Source organism: Tiliqua scincoides, chromosome 2 (genome assembly GCF_035046505.1).
Source record: "Tiliqua scincoides isolate rTilSci1 chromosome 2, rTilSci1.hap2, whole genome shotgun sequence".
NCBI classification, from domain to species: domain Eukaryota; kingdom Metazoa; phylum Chordata; class Lepidosauria; order Squamata; family Scincidae; genus Tiliqua; species Tiliqua scincoides.
In genome coordinates, this window is record NC_089822.1 from 200,385,825 (window position 1) to 200,401,307 (window position 15,483).

Genomic DNA, 15,483 nt, shown 5'->3' on the forward strand with positions numbered 1-15,483 from the left:
GAGAAAATATTTATTTCTCCTCAGCTGCTGCAATTGTAAGCAGAGTGTGGAATGTGGCTGGGTCAGTGTCATAAGCACCTATTGGAAAGTGACTGTGCATCACAAGGGACAAACGATGCAACTCTTCCTTCCTACTATGCCCATGCCATCTTTGGACCTTGTATAGGGTTGAGTTTTTTTCCTTGAGGGCAGGGGTGCCCAAACCCAGGCCCTGGGGCCACTTGCGGCCCTCGACGCCTCTCAATGCGGCCCTCAGGGAGACCCCAGTCTCCAATGAGCCTCTGGCCCTCTGGAGATTTGTTGGAGCCCACACTGGCCCAATGCAACTGCTCTCAGCTTGAGGGAGACTGTCTGACCTCTTGCGTGAGCTATGGGATGAGGGCTCCCTCCACTGCTTGTTGTTTCACGTCTGTGATGCAGTAGCGGCAGCAGAGGAAAGGCCAGCCTTGTTTTGTGCAAGGCCTTTTATAGACCTTGAGGTATTGCAAGACCTTCATTCATTCATATAAGTTCATCTTTCATATATTCATTTATGTAAACTTATGTAAATTTATTCAAATTTTAATTGTAAATTAATTTTTTTTCCCCGGCCCCTGACACAGTGTCTGAGAGACTACGTGGCCCTCCTGCCAAAAACTTTGGACACCCCTGCTTTAGGGGGTCGGCTTTCACATCTGACAATGCATGGGACACAGACACACATGTGCTTGTGTGTACACAGATGCACACGTGTGTGTGCTGCCATTTTCAGAAAAGAAGAAAATATTGCCTGCTCCACCATTTTGTGGTCCTTTCTTTTCTTAAATAAGGGAATTTGATTCTTTGAAGGTTGGGTGTTTCCCCTCTCCAGTGCTGGGGCACTGTCGTCTCTCAACGTTTTGTGTTAAAGTAAAGAACAGGAGGACAGCTTCCCTTCCAGAAGTAGGCCTCCCCCCCCCCCCGGTACAATCCATCAGGACAGGGCACAGTGCTACTAGTACGGGGTACAGCACATCTTGTAATATCCTGGAGAAGCCTTTAGCAGGAAATTGCACCTTGATACTGGAAACACAACAATGCTTTTAGCCTATGTAATATTTACAGTCTATAGCACTCAAATCTATTGTGATTTGAGAAGACAGTCCAGTGTATGCCTTTGCTAAGAATTTTCATAGGATAAAACAAATACATTAACTCCTTGGTGTAGCAATCTGCTTTTTTGACACCTGAAGAGAAGGGTAAAATGGGTCCTGCTTTATATCACATGCGGTACAGTGGAATGAACAGAGGGTTCCTAACAGAGCATCACAAAAGCCAGATTGAATAGGTCCTGCCAGACATCTCGCTTTTCAAGTCACAAGAGTCAATCCACATCACAGCTTCCATCATTCAGCTTCTATCCTATGAGATGATGAAGAAAATCTCTACAAGATTACTTATATACAAGGTGAGTGGCTTTCTGCCAAGACCGCGGAGGCTCCCCATCCACCATTTGACTGTACAACATGCCCCACAATGCATTGCAGCTATGCAAGTAAACCTTTGCAAAGGTACCTCTAGTTAATATTCTTCATAGCACCACTTGCCATAAATGGGTTCTGTGTGGGATACCCCATGGCAACATCATGGATGGTCCTCATGACTCATGTTCAACAGGCAATGTAGGAACCTTCCTCTGTGAAGTATAATTAGTTTCTTTGTGTAGAATGGGAACATCAATATCTACCTGAAGCTGCAGTGACTCATACAGGAGGACTATCTGAACTGTAACTTTTGGTGCCTCTCTGGGTATGTGAGGCATGATCCATGTGAAACCAGCATTCAGAGAATCAACTATAGGAGTGTCAGGGGTTCAGAGTTCCTGGAAAACATGCCCTCTGTTCAGAAAGCAGTACCCTTCAAACTCAGATGCAAGGGTGCTAGCTTAATTACTAAGCAGTAAACGGAATATATTCTGTACTTTTCTTTATTTCATATTTGCTTTTCCACTGAAAACAGACAGAATCTTGGAAGTAGCTCTAATTTGCATTTCAATGGGACATTAGACACACACACCTCCCATCTCTAATTCCACCACTTTTGATGGGTGTGTGTCTGTCCTCACTGCAGATGCAGAGAGCTCCTCTACAGCAAACATTTTAGTCCTGCTTCTTACACCACCCCCTTGTGGGCAATCCTGGGACAGCAGCAGCTGGGTTTATCTTATTCTACTCTGCTCCTTGCAGTGCCTCCTTCAGGGAAAGGCTGGCATTAATATTTTCTGATCGAGTTTTTACTTGGTATCAGATTCTGGACAAAGAGTCTCCCAAGCTTCCATGCCTGGCACTGCTATATCCAATTTTAGTCTTCAAGGCTCTCATGTCCCTGCTGCAGCGCAGGTTAGCAGAATCTGTGTGTTTGTCACCCAATGTGGCTGCAACATATTGGGCAAATGCAGCATCTTCTCCCCTCCAAGCCTTCCTGCTCCTGGATCTTGCCCAGGGGTTTTGCTTATAGGACAACTGTGTGCCTTTGGTGGTACTGACCACATAGCCTTGCAGCTCCTGGAAATGCAGTTAATGCTGTCCTCCCAGTAGGGAATCCCATAATCAAGCCATAGGAAAGGGTACACAGCACCAGGGAGTACAGTCTGTGATGGCCAGAGGCTGCCGTCAGAGATGTCACAGTAAATCATCTCTCAGACAAAGTAATCTGCTATGATCTGATTTCCCTTAACAAGTCCCATGGGGACATGGTAGGTGTGCACAACACCTAAAGAAAACACAGATCTAGGCAGTGGTAGGGAGGGCCCCAGCGCAACCAAGGCTCTATGCACTTCCAGTGCCTCCTTCAAAAAGAGTAATTGGCACAAGTGCTATTTGACTCCCTTGGAAGAGGGCCAACCATGGCCCTGGAGAAGCTAAACCTCTTCCAGGCAAAGAGCATTATTGTGTTGTCTGCCCAGAGGCCAGGCAACAGCCAAGGATTTCACACCCTCTATCTGCTGGACGGGGTGACCTGGCAGTCTGCACACAGCCTCCAATCCAGAATGGATGCCTCTGGGGCCAGCTGTTCCCTGATCAAATCTTCTTCCTCAGCAATGTAGCTCAGTGTTTGTCCTTTGGCACACCTGAAGGGAGAAGTGCAACTCAGAATAGTTATCACCTAGCATCTGAACAAGCCTGGTATTCCACACCTCATTGTGTTGTGTAGTTTCCTTTGCTCCTGGAAAAAAGTGGGGTGGGAGAACATAAGAACAGCCCCACTGGATCAGGCCATAGGCCCATCTAGCCCAGCTTCCTGTATCTCACAGCAGCCCACCAATGCCCCAGGGAGCACACCAGATGACAAGAGACCTGCATCCTGGTGCCCTCACTTGCAGCTGGCATTCTGATACATAGCCAATTTCTAAAATCACGAGGTTGCACATACACATCATGGCTTGTAACCCGTAATGGATTTTTCCTCCAGAAACTTGTCCAATCCCCTTTTAAAGGCGTCCAGGTCAGATGCCATCACCACATCCTGCGACAAGGAGTTCCACAGACCAACCACACGCTGAGTAAAGAAATATTTTCTTTTGTCTGTCCTAACCCTCCCAACACTCAATTTTAGGGGATGTCCCCTGGTTCTGGTGTTATGTGAGAGTATAAAGAGCATCTCCCTATCCACTCTGTCCATCCCCTGCATAATTTTGTATGTCTCAATCATGTCCCCCCTCAGGCGTCTCTTTTCTAGGCTGAAGAGGCCCAAACGCTGTAGCCTTTCCTCATAAGGAAGGTGCCCCAGCCCAGTAATCATCTTAGTCGCTCTCTTTTGCATCTTTTCCATTTCCTCTATGTCCTTTTTGAGATGTGGCGACTAGAACTGGACACAATACTCCAGGTGTGGCCTTACCATAGATTTGTACAATGGCATTTGTACAATGGGAGAAACTGAGTGAGCTCAATAGCTGTACCACAGCCCAATGGTACAGCCCATGTTATGCACCTGACACCTCCAGATAGGGCTGGGAAACCCTGGGGAGTGGCCATCAGCCAGCAGAAACAATACTGAGCTAGATGGACCTCTAGCTGATTCAGTAGAAGCTTCCTCAGTTCCAAAGACCCGGCAGGGTCCAGTTACAGGCTGAGCAGAGCCCCATGAGACCAGAGTTCAAATGTCTTGGCAGCCGTCCACCCACTGGATAGCTGAAGAGTGGCAGAATGAGACCCTGACTTCAGAACGCACAGCACAATCCAGTGCCAGTGTTCCACCAGCCAAGGGTGTCACGAATGTCCCATAAAGCAGAACCAGCGGGGAGGCCTATGTTACCCAGGGGCAGTGTACGCCACTGGGCAGTGCAGGGGCTAAGAGAGGGTGGCTGGATGGCAGTCTGGAGGTTGGGAGGTGATGCTCCTGGGCAGGGAGAGGGAGGAATGGGGTGGGTCAGGTCTGGAAGGGGGACAGGAACAACTGAAGCTCCTCCACCATATCCTAACCCCCTTCTTGGCCCAGCCAGTGTTACACTGGGCTGCTTAGACTTTGGCAGCTATATAGCTGGCGGAGATCCAATTAGACTGAAAGTGCTGGCTGGGACATTACTTGGGGGAAAATATTCCCTTACCCTGAGGAGACTTGCAGCTACCCCCTAACCTATGCTGGATACAGCACAGACCATGTACCCTGGCTGCACCAGCACAGGTTAGGACTGGGCTGCTAGCTACTTAAGAATCTCTGGGGGTTTTAGAGTTTCAAGTTTTTATAGTTCCAAAGATGGCTTTGAAAAAGTGTGGACCATGCCTGATGAATTGCAGAAGCCAGAGAAGCCAATTTTTTACAATATAAAATTGCCTGTGATCAGGAGACAAGGAGGTATATAGAAGCTCCTTGCTTCTTTCCATGACAGAGCTGTAGAAACAATTCAACAAAATTTTAAAAAATACCCTGCTAGTTTGCATGATTTATACAGGTTGTGGGATTCTGCTTTTTTTGTTGCAGAATTTGAGTTACCTCAGTACAATAATAATACCCCTGAAAATGCTGCTTTCTCTTGCACTGTTTCATTATAATGCTCTTGGTCCTGGGTGCGATTGACAGCAACTACAGTCAATGGGAGCAGTGCCTAGTGCAGACAAATCAGTGCCATTTTCCTGCCACATCCTCAACAATGTCTTCTATCTACAGCACTGTTCCACAGTGTGCTCAATTTTTCAAGAATGTATGCCCCACATTATGGGAGGTATTTCTGTACACGATTTTGATTTTTTTTAAAAGGGGGAAAATGATACCGCCTGAAGCAAGAGTCACTGCTGCTGGGGCAGGAGGTAGACTCAAGAGCACTGAGAAATAACAATGCCTCACAAAACCCTTAAGGCTGATGAATCACCTTGGATAAAAGAGAGGCAAGGTGCTCATGAATCAATGCAATTGCATTATGCTGAGTCAGACCCTGAGCAGCTCAGAATTGTCCATTCAAGTTGCCACTCAAGGTTTCAAGCAGAGAGCTGCCCCAGTTTTCACAACCAGAGCTCCTTTAAGTGGAGATGACAAGTATGGAACCCAGGGCCTTGTACAGGCTATGAATTCTGCCACCGAGTTCCTCTACATCTCTCCTCTCCTGGGCCCTCTGCACTTTGGGGATGGAGGTATAGGGGGGAAAAAAAATCCAAGGCAGCATTCAGAGGGGGTCTGATGATGCACCCTGTTCATCTCAGAATACAGCTTTCCAGTTGGGAAGGAGGATTTGCCAGCAGGTTTTAGGCTGAATTCCCAAAGTCTTTAGATAAACATGACTAAGCACTCTGCAAACTAAAATTACGAAAATCTATTCCTCTACACTCAAGATCGGGAGTGAAACAGGGTCTGGCTGCCTTTCCTTTGAGCTTCTGCCCTGTTCTCCACTGTGGATTCAGTCAGGATTGGAAAAGGAGCAGGATTGGAGATCTCTGCAGAGATACCACCTTTGTTCTACTCCACTGTGCCCTTCCCATACAACTGCCTTCCTGCCCTCCAAGCACTCCTGCCTTGCTACCTGGAGTATTCTATCTCCCTGATCTCACAGCCAGTTCTCCTCCCCAGCATCTCCTGGGATCTCTCTTTTTATTATTTACAAGCATCTGTTCATAAGGGTAACTGAAATTATTTTAACAGACTGCTTAAGGGGATTGACTGGCTACCTTGAGACATTCCAATTAAGAAAGTGGCCATTTACGATGCCAATAAAGTGCACAGTCCAATTATTAAGTACAGTATGGAAAAACTAGAGGTTCCTGTATTAGGGTCCCAGAGGGATCCATTGCAGGTTCAACCGTCTCCTTTTTTCTTTCTTTTTTTTGTGAGCAATCTAGAGAAATCTCTGCCAATAAAACATGTCCAAGATACAAAATGGTCAGAGTGGTAATTAAAGAAAAGGAGTGGGCACTTCCAGCGATCTGGATTGCTTACTAGGTTGGGTGTGTTCCAAAAATCCCGTGGATGCAGCCAAATGCAAGGTCATCCATCAAGGAACAATGAATGTAGCACATACCAAGGGAACGGGAGTCTATCCTGGAAAGCAATGGTTCTGAGGGTGTTCAGAAGATCACCAGGCCTGATTCAATATTCCACAGTGCGTGGCACCTGTTCCTTCTTTCAGTCACATAATCATAATCCCACAAGATCACCACTCCATACCATTTTCAAGAACACTCTATACGGGATAATCGCTGCCTCTTTTCTTCACCCGATTCGGCAGTCCCACTGAAGCCAATGAGACTTATGTCTGAGTAAATATGACTAGGACTGCACTGTTAGCAAAATTAAAGAGTTTCCCCCCTCCCCACTTTTCTTGCTTGGCCTGAATGCAGAAACAGTTAAGATAATTGACCACTAGCTTATAGAGGGTTAGATTTCCCATCTCAGATCAAGGTTTGGCTCTTCTGCCACCCAGATTCCATAGCCAGACACAATTCAGTGCATTGAGGTAGCAATAATGGAGGGAAATTTACTGCCCAGTCCTATGCTCTTTACTTGGAAGTCAGGACCAGTGTGTTAATGGCAATTATGCCAAGTAAGCAGAAACAGGACAGCAGCCATGCAGCACGATCCTCAGTATGCTTTCTCAGTAAGTCCCGCTAAGTTCAATGGATTTACTCCTAGGAAAGGGATAAAGCAGTTGCCTTAATTTGGCAATTCTCATGGTAGCAAGACTTACTAAGCCAGTAAGTAAGACATCTTCATGTGCAGAAGAGTCCATACCATTTCAGAAGGTAAAGTGGGGGTGCCATTATAATAATGCTACCACCACATAGAAAGCTTCCCATATGTAGAAAACAGCATATCGGGGAGAGGGAAAGTATGGCCCCAGACCCCCACAATCTGACATGGTAAGTCCAGAATTCAACCACCTCACTGTGTAATGGGTAGAATGGTTTTGAATCGGTATCACAACTTGCTTGTTCTCACCACGTCCCCTGCCCAGCCTTACAACCTCCAGAGCTCTCTGCATAAACCCACATGTGCAGCCTGCTCAACATATAAGGATAGTAGCTCCTTCTCTCCCACTTTGTATTTTGTCACCCTCATGTCTCATCCCAGGTCTCTCCTGTTTCTCAGAGTTGGGTGTGGCTACAGTGCCAAAACTTAGGTCTGTGGGAAGGAAAGTTCCACCTGCTGCCTCAAGACCCACTGTCTCCTTACTGTCACATCCTCCTCTATATGCCCCAGCAGCTCTAATTTAAGCAAGCAGAGACTAGATTAGCACAGCTGGCTATCATGGTCCAAAAATCTACATGTCTATAATGAGGGGCAAATAGTTAATGTATGCCATGTTTGCTAGAGCTACACCTGCTAGAAAAGACTAAGCATTCCTAATTAAGATACAACCAACAGACAGAACATACTCTGCGGTTCCAGAAACCTGCAAGGCCATAGGCCCAGGATCCAGTAACTTGAGCAGAACTCTGGGCATCTCAGCTTCAGTTTTTTTAAGGGACAAGTTTCTAACCCAATGGCCTGTAACTCAGGAAAGTTATCCGACAATAGCAAAACAGACAAAATTGAGATGCTTTGGATGGATGTCCAGTGAACACATCGTAGGACTTCCCTAGTCAGCACAACTATCAGGCCCTCCCTGTCACCCCAAATAAACATCTTACTGCCCTTACAAAGTCATATTCTCCTCCCTAGCAATCTCCTTTTCAAACCCTTCTACTCTAGCAAAAGGGTGGCGGGGGTGGGGGGAGAGAATATGAATACTAAAAAGCAATTTTGCAAAGAAAAAAAATCCCTCTTCCCCAAAATATCATGCAAGCTGCATACAGTCACCAAATTAAAGATGCCTCCATAAATGCATATTCAGCCCAGCTGCAAAGTTTCAGTTTTGCTGTTGCAGAAATGGGAATTTTTAAACACATGCAATTTCAGGGGGCCTAGTATTTTCTATCAACAAATCAGGTACACTGCAGGGACGTTTTCATAAAAGAACTGGGAGGTGCAGGCAGGATGGTCTGAGGCAGAAAAGATGGCCACAACTGCAGTTCCAGCTTTCTCCAACAGCGATACCTGTACTAATATAAAGAAGAAGGAACTTGGCTGTGTGGCAGGGGCAAGCGCAGGCAGAAGGGGCTGTTATAGGCAGAACATAGTGGGGGTTCCTTTATTCCAGGTACTCTGATTCTGCCTTGACCAACAAGATGTGCTACTACATGCAATGTCAATGATGACGTTTCTAATTTCACTGCTAAGTCTTCCTGAACAATGGAGAATTTGTTTTTCTTGTAGAAGGTCACAGCAGGAACCAAAAGGTCCTCAACTATACAGAACAGAGGAAGAGAGAGGTGAACAACAGTGGAAGGTAGGATGTAAGGAAGAGAGGCAGGCAGGCAGGATCGGCAGAAGACAAAAGTGAAATTGGAGAGGGATGAAATGAATGGCTGGAAGAACATAACATAAGAACATAAGAACAGCCCCACTGGATCAGGCCATAGGCCCATCTAGTCCAGCTTCCTGTATCTCACAGCGGCCCACCAAATGCCCCAGGGAGCACACCAGATAACAAGAGACCTCATCCTGGTGCCCTCCCTTGCATCTGGCATTCTGACATAACCCATTTCTAAAATCAGGAGGTTGCACATACGCATCATGGCTTGTAACCCGTAATGGATTTTTCCTCCAGAAACTTGTCCAATCCCCTTTTAAAGGCGTCTAGGCTAGACGCCAGCACCACATCCTGTGGCAAGGAGTTCCACAGACCAACCACACGCTGGGTAAAGAAATATTTTCTTTTGTCTGTCCTAACCCGCCCAACACTCAATTTTAGTGGATGTCCCCTGGTTCTGGTATTATGTGAGAGTGTAAAGAGCATCTCCCTATCCACTCTGTCCATCCCCTGCATAATTTTGTATGTCTCAATCATGTCCCCCCTCAGGCGTCTCTTTTCTAGGCTGAAGAGGCCCAAACGCTGTAGCCTTTCCTCATAAGGCAGGTGCCCCAGCCCAGTAATCATCTTAGTCGCTTCTTTTGCACCTTTTCCATTTCCACTATGTCTTTTTTGAGATGCAGCGACCAGAACTCGACACAATACTCCAGGTGTGGCCTTACCATCGATTTGTACAACGGCATTATAATACTAGTCGTTTTGTTCTCAATACCCTTCCTAATGATCCCAAGCATAGAACTGGCCTTCTTCACTGCCACCGCACATTGGGTCGACACTTTCATTGACCTGTCCACCACCACCCCAAGATCTCTCTCCTGATCTGTCACAGACAGCTCAGAACCCATCAGCCTATATCTAAAGTTTTGATTTTTTGCCCCAGTGTGCATGACTTTACACTTACTGACATTGAAGTGCATCTGCAATTTTGTTGCCCATTCTGCCAGTCTGGAGAGATCCTTCTGGAGCTCCTCACAATCACTTCTGGTCTTCACCACTCAGAAAAGTTTGGTGTCGTCTGCAAACTTAGCCACTTCACTGCTCAACCCTGTCTCCAGGTCATTTATGAAGAGGTTGAAAAGCACCGGTCCCAGGACAGATCCTTGGGGCACACCGCTTTTCACTTCTCTCCATTGTGAAAATTGCCCATTGACACCCACTCTCTGTTTCCTGGCCTCCAACCAGGTCTCAATCCATGAGAGGACCTGTCCTCTAATTCCCTGACTGTGGAGTTTTTTCAGTAGCCTTTGGTGAGGGACCGTGTCAAACGCCTTCTGAAAGTCCAGATATATAATGTCCATGGGTTCTCCCACATCCACATGCCTGTTGACCTTTTCAAAGAATTCTATAAGGTTTGTAAGGCAAGACTTACCCTTACAGAAGCCATGCTGACTCTCCCTCAGCAAGGCCTGTTCATCTATGTGTTTTGAGATCCTATCTTTGATGAGGCATTCCACCATCTTACCCGGTATGGATGTTAGGCTGACCGGCCTATAGTTTCCCGGGTCCCCCCTCTTTCCCTTTTTAAAAATAGGCGTGACATTTGCTATCCTCCAATCTTCTGGCACCATGGCCGTTTTGAGGGACTAGAAACTAGAGTTGTTTTCACTCAGTTACCCTTGTTTAACAAATACACTTTAAGCCAAGGGGCAGCAACCTTCTTCCACATGGGGCCAGATACTGAGTTCATCAATAATAAAAACGCAATGCACATTTGGTATTATTATTATTATTATTATTATTATTAACATGCATGTTAATAATATGCATGTGCAAACCTCTTGATTAGTTCATAGAGCTAAGAAAAAAGATGGACATGGTACAGAGACACATGCCCAGACAGTGAATAATGCTTAAAGGAAGCTTCTGCACTTGGTCTTACACTGTAAGTCTTATACTTGCACTGTAAGACTAACAGCACAGAGGTGGGCCAGGAGCCCTGCTCTGCATCCAGTGTAAGACTGGAACCTGAAGTGGCTCAGCTGGAGGCAAGGGGAAACTCTTCCCCTTACCCCAGAGTAAGCCACCACAACTCCAATGTGTCTGCTTGAACTCGTGCCACCTCCAGAGGTGGCATAAGTCAGAGGAGAGCAGAGTGCTGCTGGGGGAATGGGGTTGGGATCCAGCATAACTGTTGGGTCCCAGCCCCACCTCCCAATCCCTGCCTGCCCTCCTCCACCCCAGAACGCCTCCCTCTCGCCTCCTCCCTGCCCACCCCAGACCCCTGGGTTGGCTGTGCTCGGCCAATGCAACCCAGGCCTCCCCAGTCAGTCTGGAGGCTGGATGCAGCCTCTGCACGCCAGCGTGCATCCCTGCACTGGCCCAGCTGACTCCTCTGAGTTGGCGCAAACCTGCTTTATGGCACGTTTATGACCCCCTTGGGCCAGTGCAAGGGACTTCTGCCAGCCTAAGGAGCAATCAGAATTGCGCTCTAAGGCCACAATCCTATCCACACTTACCAGGGAGTAAGCCCATTGACTATAACGGGACTAACTTCTGAGTAGACAAGGACAGGTTTGGGCTCTTACTGAGCTAGAATCACAAACTTGAATTCTTTTTTAGGATCCCCACAGGCCAGGTGGATATATCTTTGTAGGACTACGGGCCTGATGATTTTGGGTGGCAGGCCAGATCCAGCCCGAGGGCCTTAGGTTGACTACCCCTGCTCTAAGCACTTAATACTCTGTAACAGTTCACACTGAGAGAAGAATGGAAGTGAGGAAGTAACACTAAGTTCTTCTTTCAGGCACAGTAACACCCATACAACTTTGTGCTCATTCATGTGAGCATCGAAGAGGAGGTTCTTTCCTCCTCATTCCCAGGGAGACATTGTTCATCACAAACAATATGGCTTCTTGAGTCACAGGAAGAAGAACCAAAAAGCATTCCCAGGTATCCCAACACACTGCTTTCACTGTATATGTTCTCCAGAGAGAAAAACAACCTTGTATACAGGTTCCACATCCGCAGAGTTGGAAACCGAGGATTCGACCCACCAAGGGTTCCAAACCCACAGCTGGAGGACCCACTGAGAACCTCCCAGACATGAATGGAAGTCACATCCAGGAGGTTTTCTGAGTAATAGGGAGTTCGTGCTGGAGCCTTTTGGCAGGCCTTTTTAGTTTTTGCAAAAACTGAAAGTGCCTTCCAGAAGGCTCTGGCAGTCATTCTGAGGTATGGGGAGGTCGCATGCAACCTCCCTGCGCCTCAGAAAAAGGTCAGACTGCAGAAAAAAGGGCAGACTGCAGAATTCTTTAACCACAGTTTTCAGCACCCACAGGGGTTCTGGGAACAAAACTCCCGTGGATGCTAAGGACCGACCTGTTCTGTTTCTTTACGGGTGCATGAACAATACAGGAACTAACACTTATCACTCCTGAATAAACCCTGCAGAAGTACCTTACAACAGTTGCTTATGATTCCATTACCATGACCTAGCAGTTCTCTTTATTTCTCTTTGTGTCCAGTGCTCCTCAAGAAGGCCCACCACAGTCTGAGAACAATGGTGAATGATGTGGAGGAGCAGGCCTTAGCATCTGGAGTGGACAATCACTTACCTATACAGGGTTCAAATCAATCTTGTTCTCCTGGTTGTCAGTGTCTGCATTGAAAAATGTTCAAAGTTGGGCTGGATTCCTAAATCGGCTGTCAGGAAGAGAGGCAGGAAACAAGCCCTTTAACAGAAGAGCATGTTAGGGTGTGTCCAGCCTGGGAGTGGTAGTCTACATCACATCCAGTTCTCTGCATGATTTGGACTCTACTTTCCCACATCCTTGTGCAAACTCATTAATGGGCAGAAGTCTCATCTCATCATCTCTCCTTCTGGCCATCACCCTGCACCTCCTCCATTGTCAGAGACTCTCTCCCTTTTCAAGTAGTACAGCATTTGCATCATTGCACCCATAACCCTAAATGCTTCATTACCTGTGTCTGCTAATTTCATTTTGGTCGAAGCTGAATATGACCTCTTTCAACTCCTGAAATCCCGCTACATATTAATCCCATCAAGGATTTCTGACGCTAAATTTTTGGGCAAATTGCCATCTATTACAGTAACTGCACTGCAACTGCACTTGGACCACGTCGTTGCTGTTTTTGTTTTAATGAATTCACAGTTGTAGGACAAAGAAGCACAAATGCACAGGAAACACACATAGTTTAGCACCAAGAGAGCAAGGAACCACATGAAATGAAGTGATAGGCAACAAGATTACTGGTGAGAAGATGTCAGAAGAATTGGAGGAGCTCTCTCAACACATATCTGACTATTGGGGTGAGGTAAGATCCAGGAAGGTTTGGCTTGTCCCAGCAAACTGGGCATTTTGCGGGTGAATCTGTAAGAGCCGGTTAGGTGGCTCCTGAATGCAAAGCATATCTATGAATATGCATCTGTTGGGCTCTCATGCTCAGCCTGACCAAGAGGAAACCACCCATACTCTTTCCCTACAGTATTTCCCAAGGACCTGCAGCATCACACATAGTCCATGCCCTGGTGGAAGGTCCCTTAAACCCCACCCTCAAGCCTGACCTTGCATCTGCACAGAAGGGAGCAGCTGCCTCATCACATCTAGAAGATAATCACAGATCACTGCACTGGGGACCTGTATCTATGGGGACCAGCTTTGCACTGAAGAAGTTGCCTATGGTGGCCACTGGACAAAAGCCTGTGCTTCAGTATCCCTTATGCAGGGGCAGGAAAAGGTATAAATCAACATTCACATTTTTTATTCAACCAACTCATCGTTTAAAGAAGGAAAAAGCAAGCATCTGATTGTCACAGAATTCTTCATCAAGCAAATCGTATTCATTTCAATATGCTTGGTTTGCTTGATAAAGCGTTTTGTGGAATTCAAAACTTACACATGCCGTTTTTAAACTACTGTTTGGAACAAGAAAAATATAATTCCATGATTCTTGCGCTCTTTTTTTCCTGCTGGGTCAGCAGTATTAGAAGCATAGTAAGAGAAAATAACTACACAAGAAACTGGATTCTACTCTGAAAATTCAAAAATTCACATGTCACTCTGGGTTTGACATTTTGACCCAACCCACAGGTGTACACATTTGATCCCTGTTGTGTATATGCAACGTTGGGCAGAAATGGTTTAAAGCAGTGGTTCTCAAACTTTTAGCACCGGGACCCACTTTTTAGAATGAGAATCTGTCGATACCCACTGGAAGTGATATCATGACATCATCAAACAGGAACATTTTTTGCAATCCTAGGCTGCAATCCTACCCACACTTACCCAGGAGTAAGTTTCATTTACTATAATTGATAAAAGCATACACATAGTACCCTTTTAAAAGTACAGAGCTGTAACATTTCCTGGATTTCCAGTCACATACCATAGTAGCATCAAGTCTAATATATTAAAAATAAAATACTGAAATGAATGGAGACACACTTGAAATTGGCTTGAGACCCACCTGGTGGGTCCTGACCCACAGTTTGAGAAACACTGACTTAAAGGAATACTGTAGTGGTGGTCTACCTGTCAACAGTTCATCAGTGTTTAACCTAACAATTAAAGATTGTTAGGTACCTGGATAACGTGGGCTAGACAGAGAGGTCCTTGAGAAACAAAGACAAGCAAGGCCCCACAGGTTAGCTCCAGAGGTGTGATGGGAACAATCTCTGACAGTTGGACCAGCCCTGGCTTTCAAGTGGGCCTCTAAAGGGGACAAATTTGTAACTGTAAAACACTTTGTACATGCAAACCACTGGTCCAACTAGTACTGGCAGTGGTTCTTCCAGGTGAAGATCTTTCCCAGTCCCACCTAGAGATGTTGCCAGACATTGAACCTGGGATCTTCTGTATGCAAAGCAGGCACTCTGCCCAACTAGATCAATCTTGCCTGACAGCCTCTTGCCCCACAGCACCTGACTCAGTGTCCCTGGGTCAGCTGTACACCGTTGGCTCCTTCACTGCTGCCCCACAACAGTTGGAACAGGGGAGGGAAAACAGGAAGGACCACCTAGCATGATCCAGCAGCCCAGCCATGGAAGCCTCACTCCTTCTCCCTTGCTCGATCCTCCTCCTCCTCTCTTCCCTCTTGCTAGTGGAGGTGTTCCTTCTGCAGAAGGGGCCCAGCCAGTGGGGCAGCTCTGCAGCTGTGCCTGCAGCAGCCTTACCGACATAGAGTACACCTTCCTTGGTCTTCTCTGCTGCCACTGCCACCCCTTCCTTGGTCTTCTCCGCTGCAGCAACAACCCCTTCCTTTGCCTTGGACAAGCCCTTCATTAACGCATCCATCCCGGCACGGAGCTCTGCGTGGAGACAAGAAGGCACTGTATGCAAGATGGCTTCAGCAAAGAGCTCCTTTGGCTGCTCCCAACGGGGATATGATTATGTTGCCAGAGGAGGGAGGGGGGCTCTGGCTTCGGAGGGAGGGGGGCTCTGGCTTCGGAGGGAGGGGGGAAATTGGAATGGCTCTGGGGATGCTTCCCTAGATCTGGAGCAATGGTGGTGCTAATATGCTACCTCTCTACCTGTATCCTTTAGCCCCTGGCAGCATCCCACTGCAGTTCAGGAGCCAACTGTGTTGGGAAAGGTAGGAAACCGCAGCTACCGAGTGGGTCCTCAGAAGGCAGGGGGAGCATCCCCACGGCAGATGGGGAGTCCAGC

The 15,483-nt window shown here is 46.8% G+C and overlaps 1 protein-coding gene across 1 annotated transcript in view; it reads right to left on the reverse strand.

The window, feature by feature from the left end:
- Positions 1 to 15,483, reverse strand: part of SNCB (synuclein beta) — a 28,759-nt gene that overhangs the window by 12,240 nt on the left and 1,036 nt on the right. The window contains exon 2 of the mRNA XM_066613731.1: positions 14,991 to 15,125. Within this exon, the coding sequence (XP_066469828.1) occupies positions 14,991 to 15,111 (121 nt within the window). The 5' untranslated portion in view covers positions 15,112 to 15,125. The remainder of the gene's footprint in view (positions 1 to 14,990; positions 15,126 to 15,483) is intronic.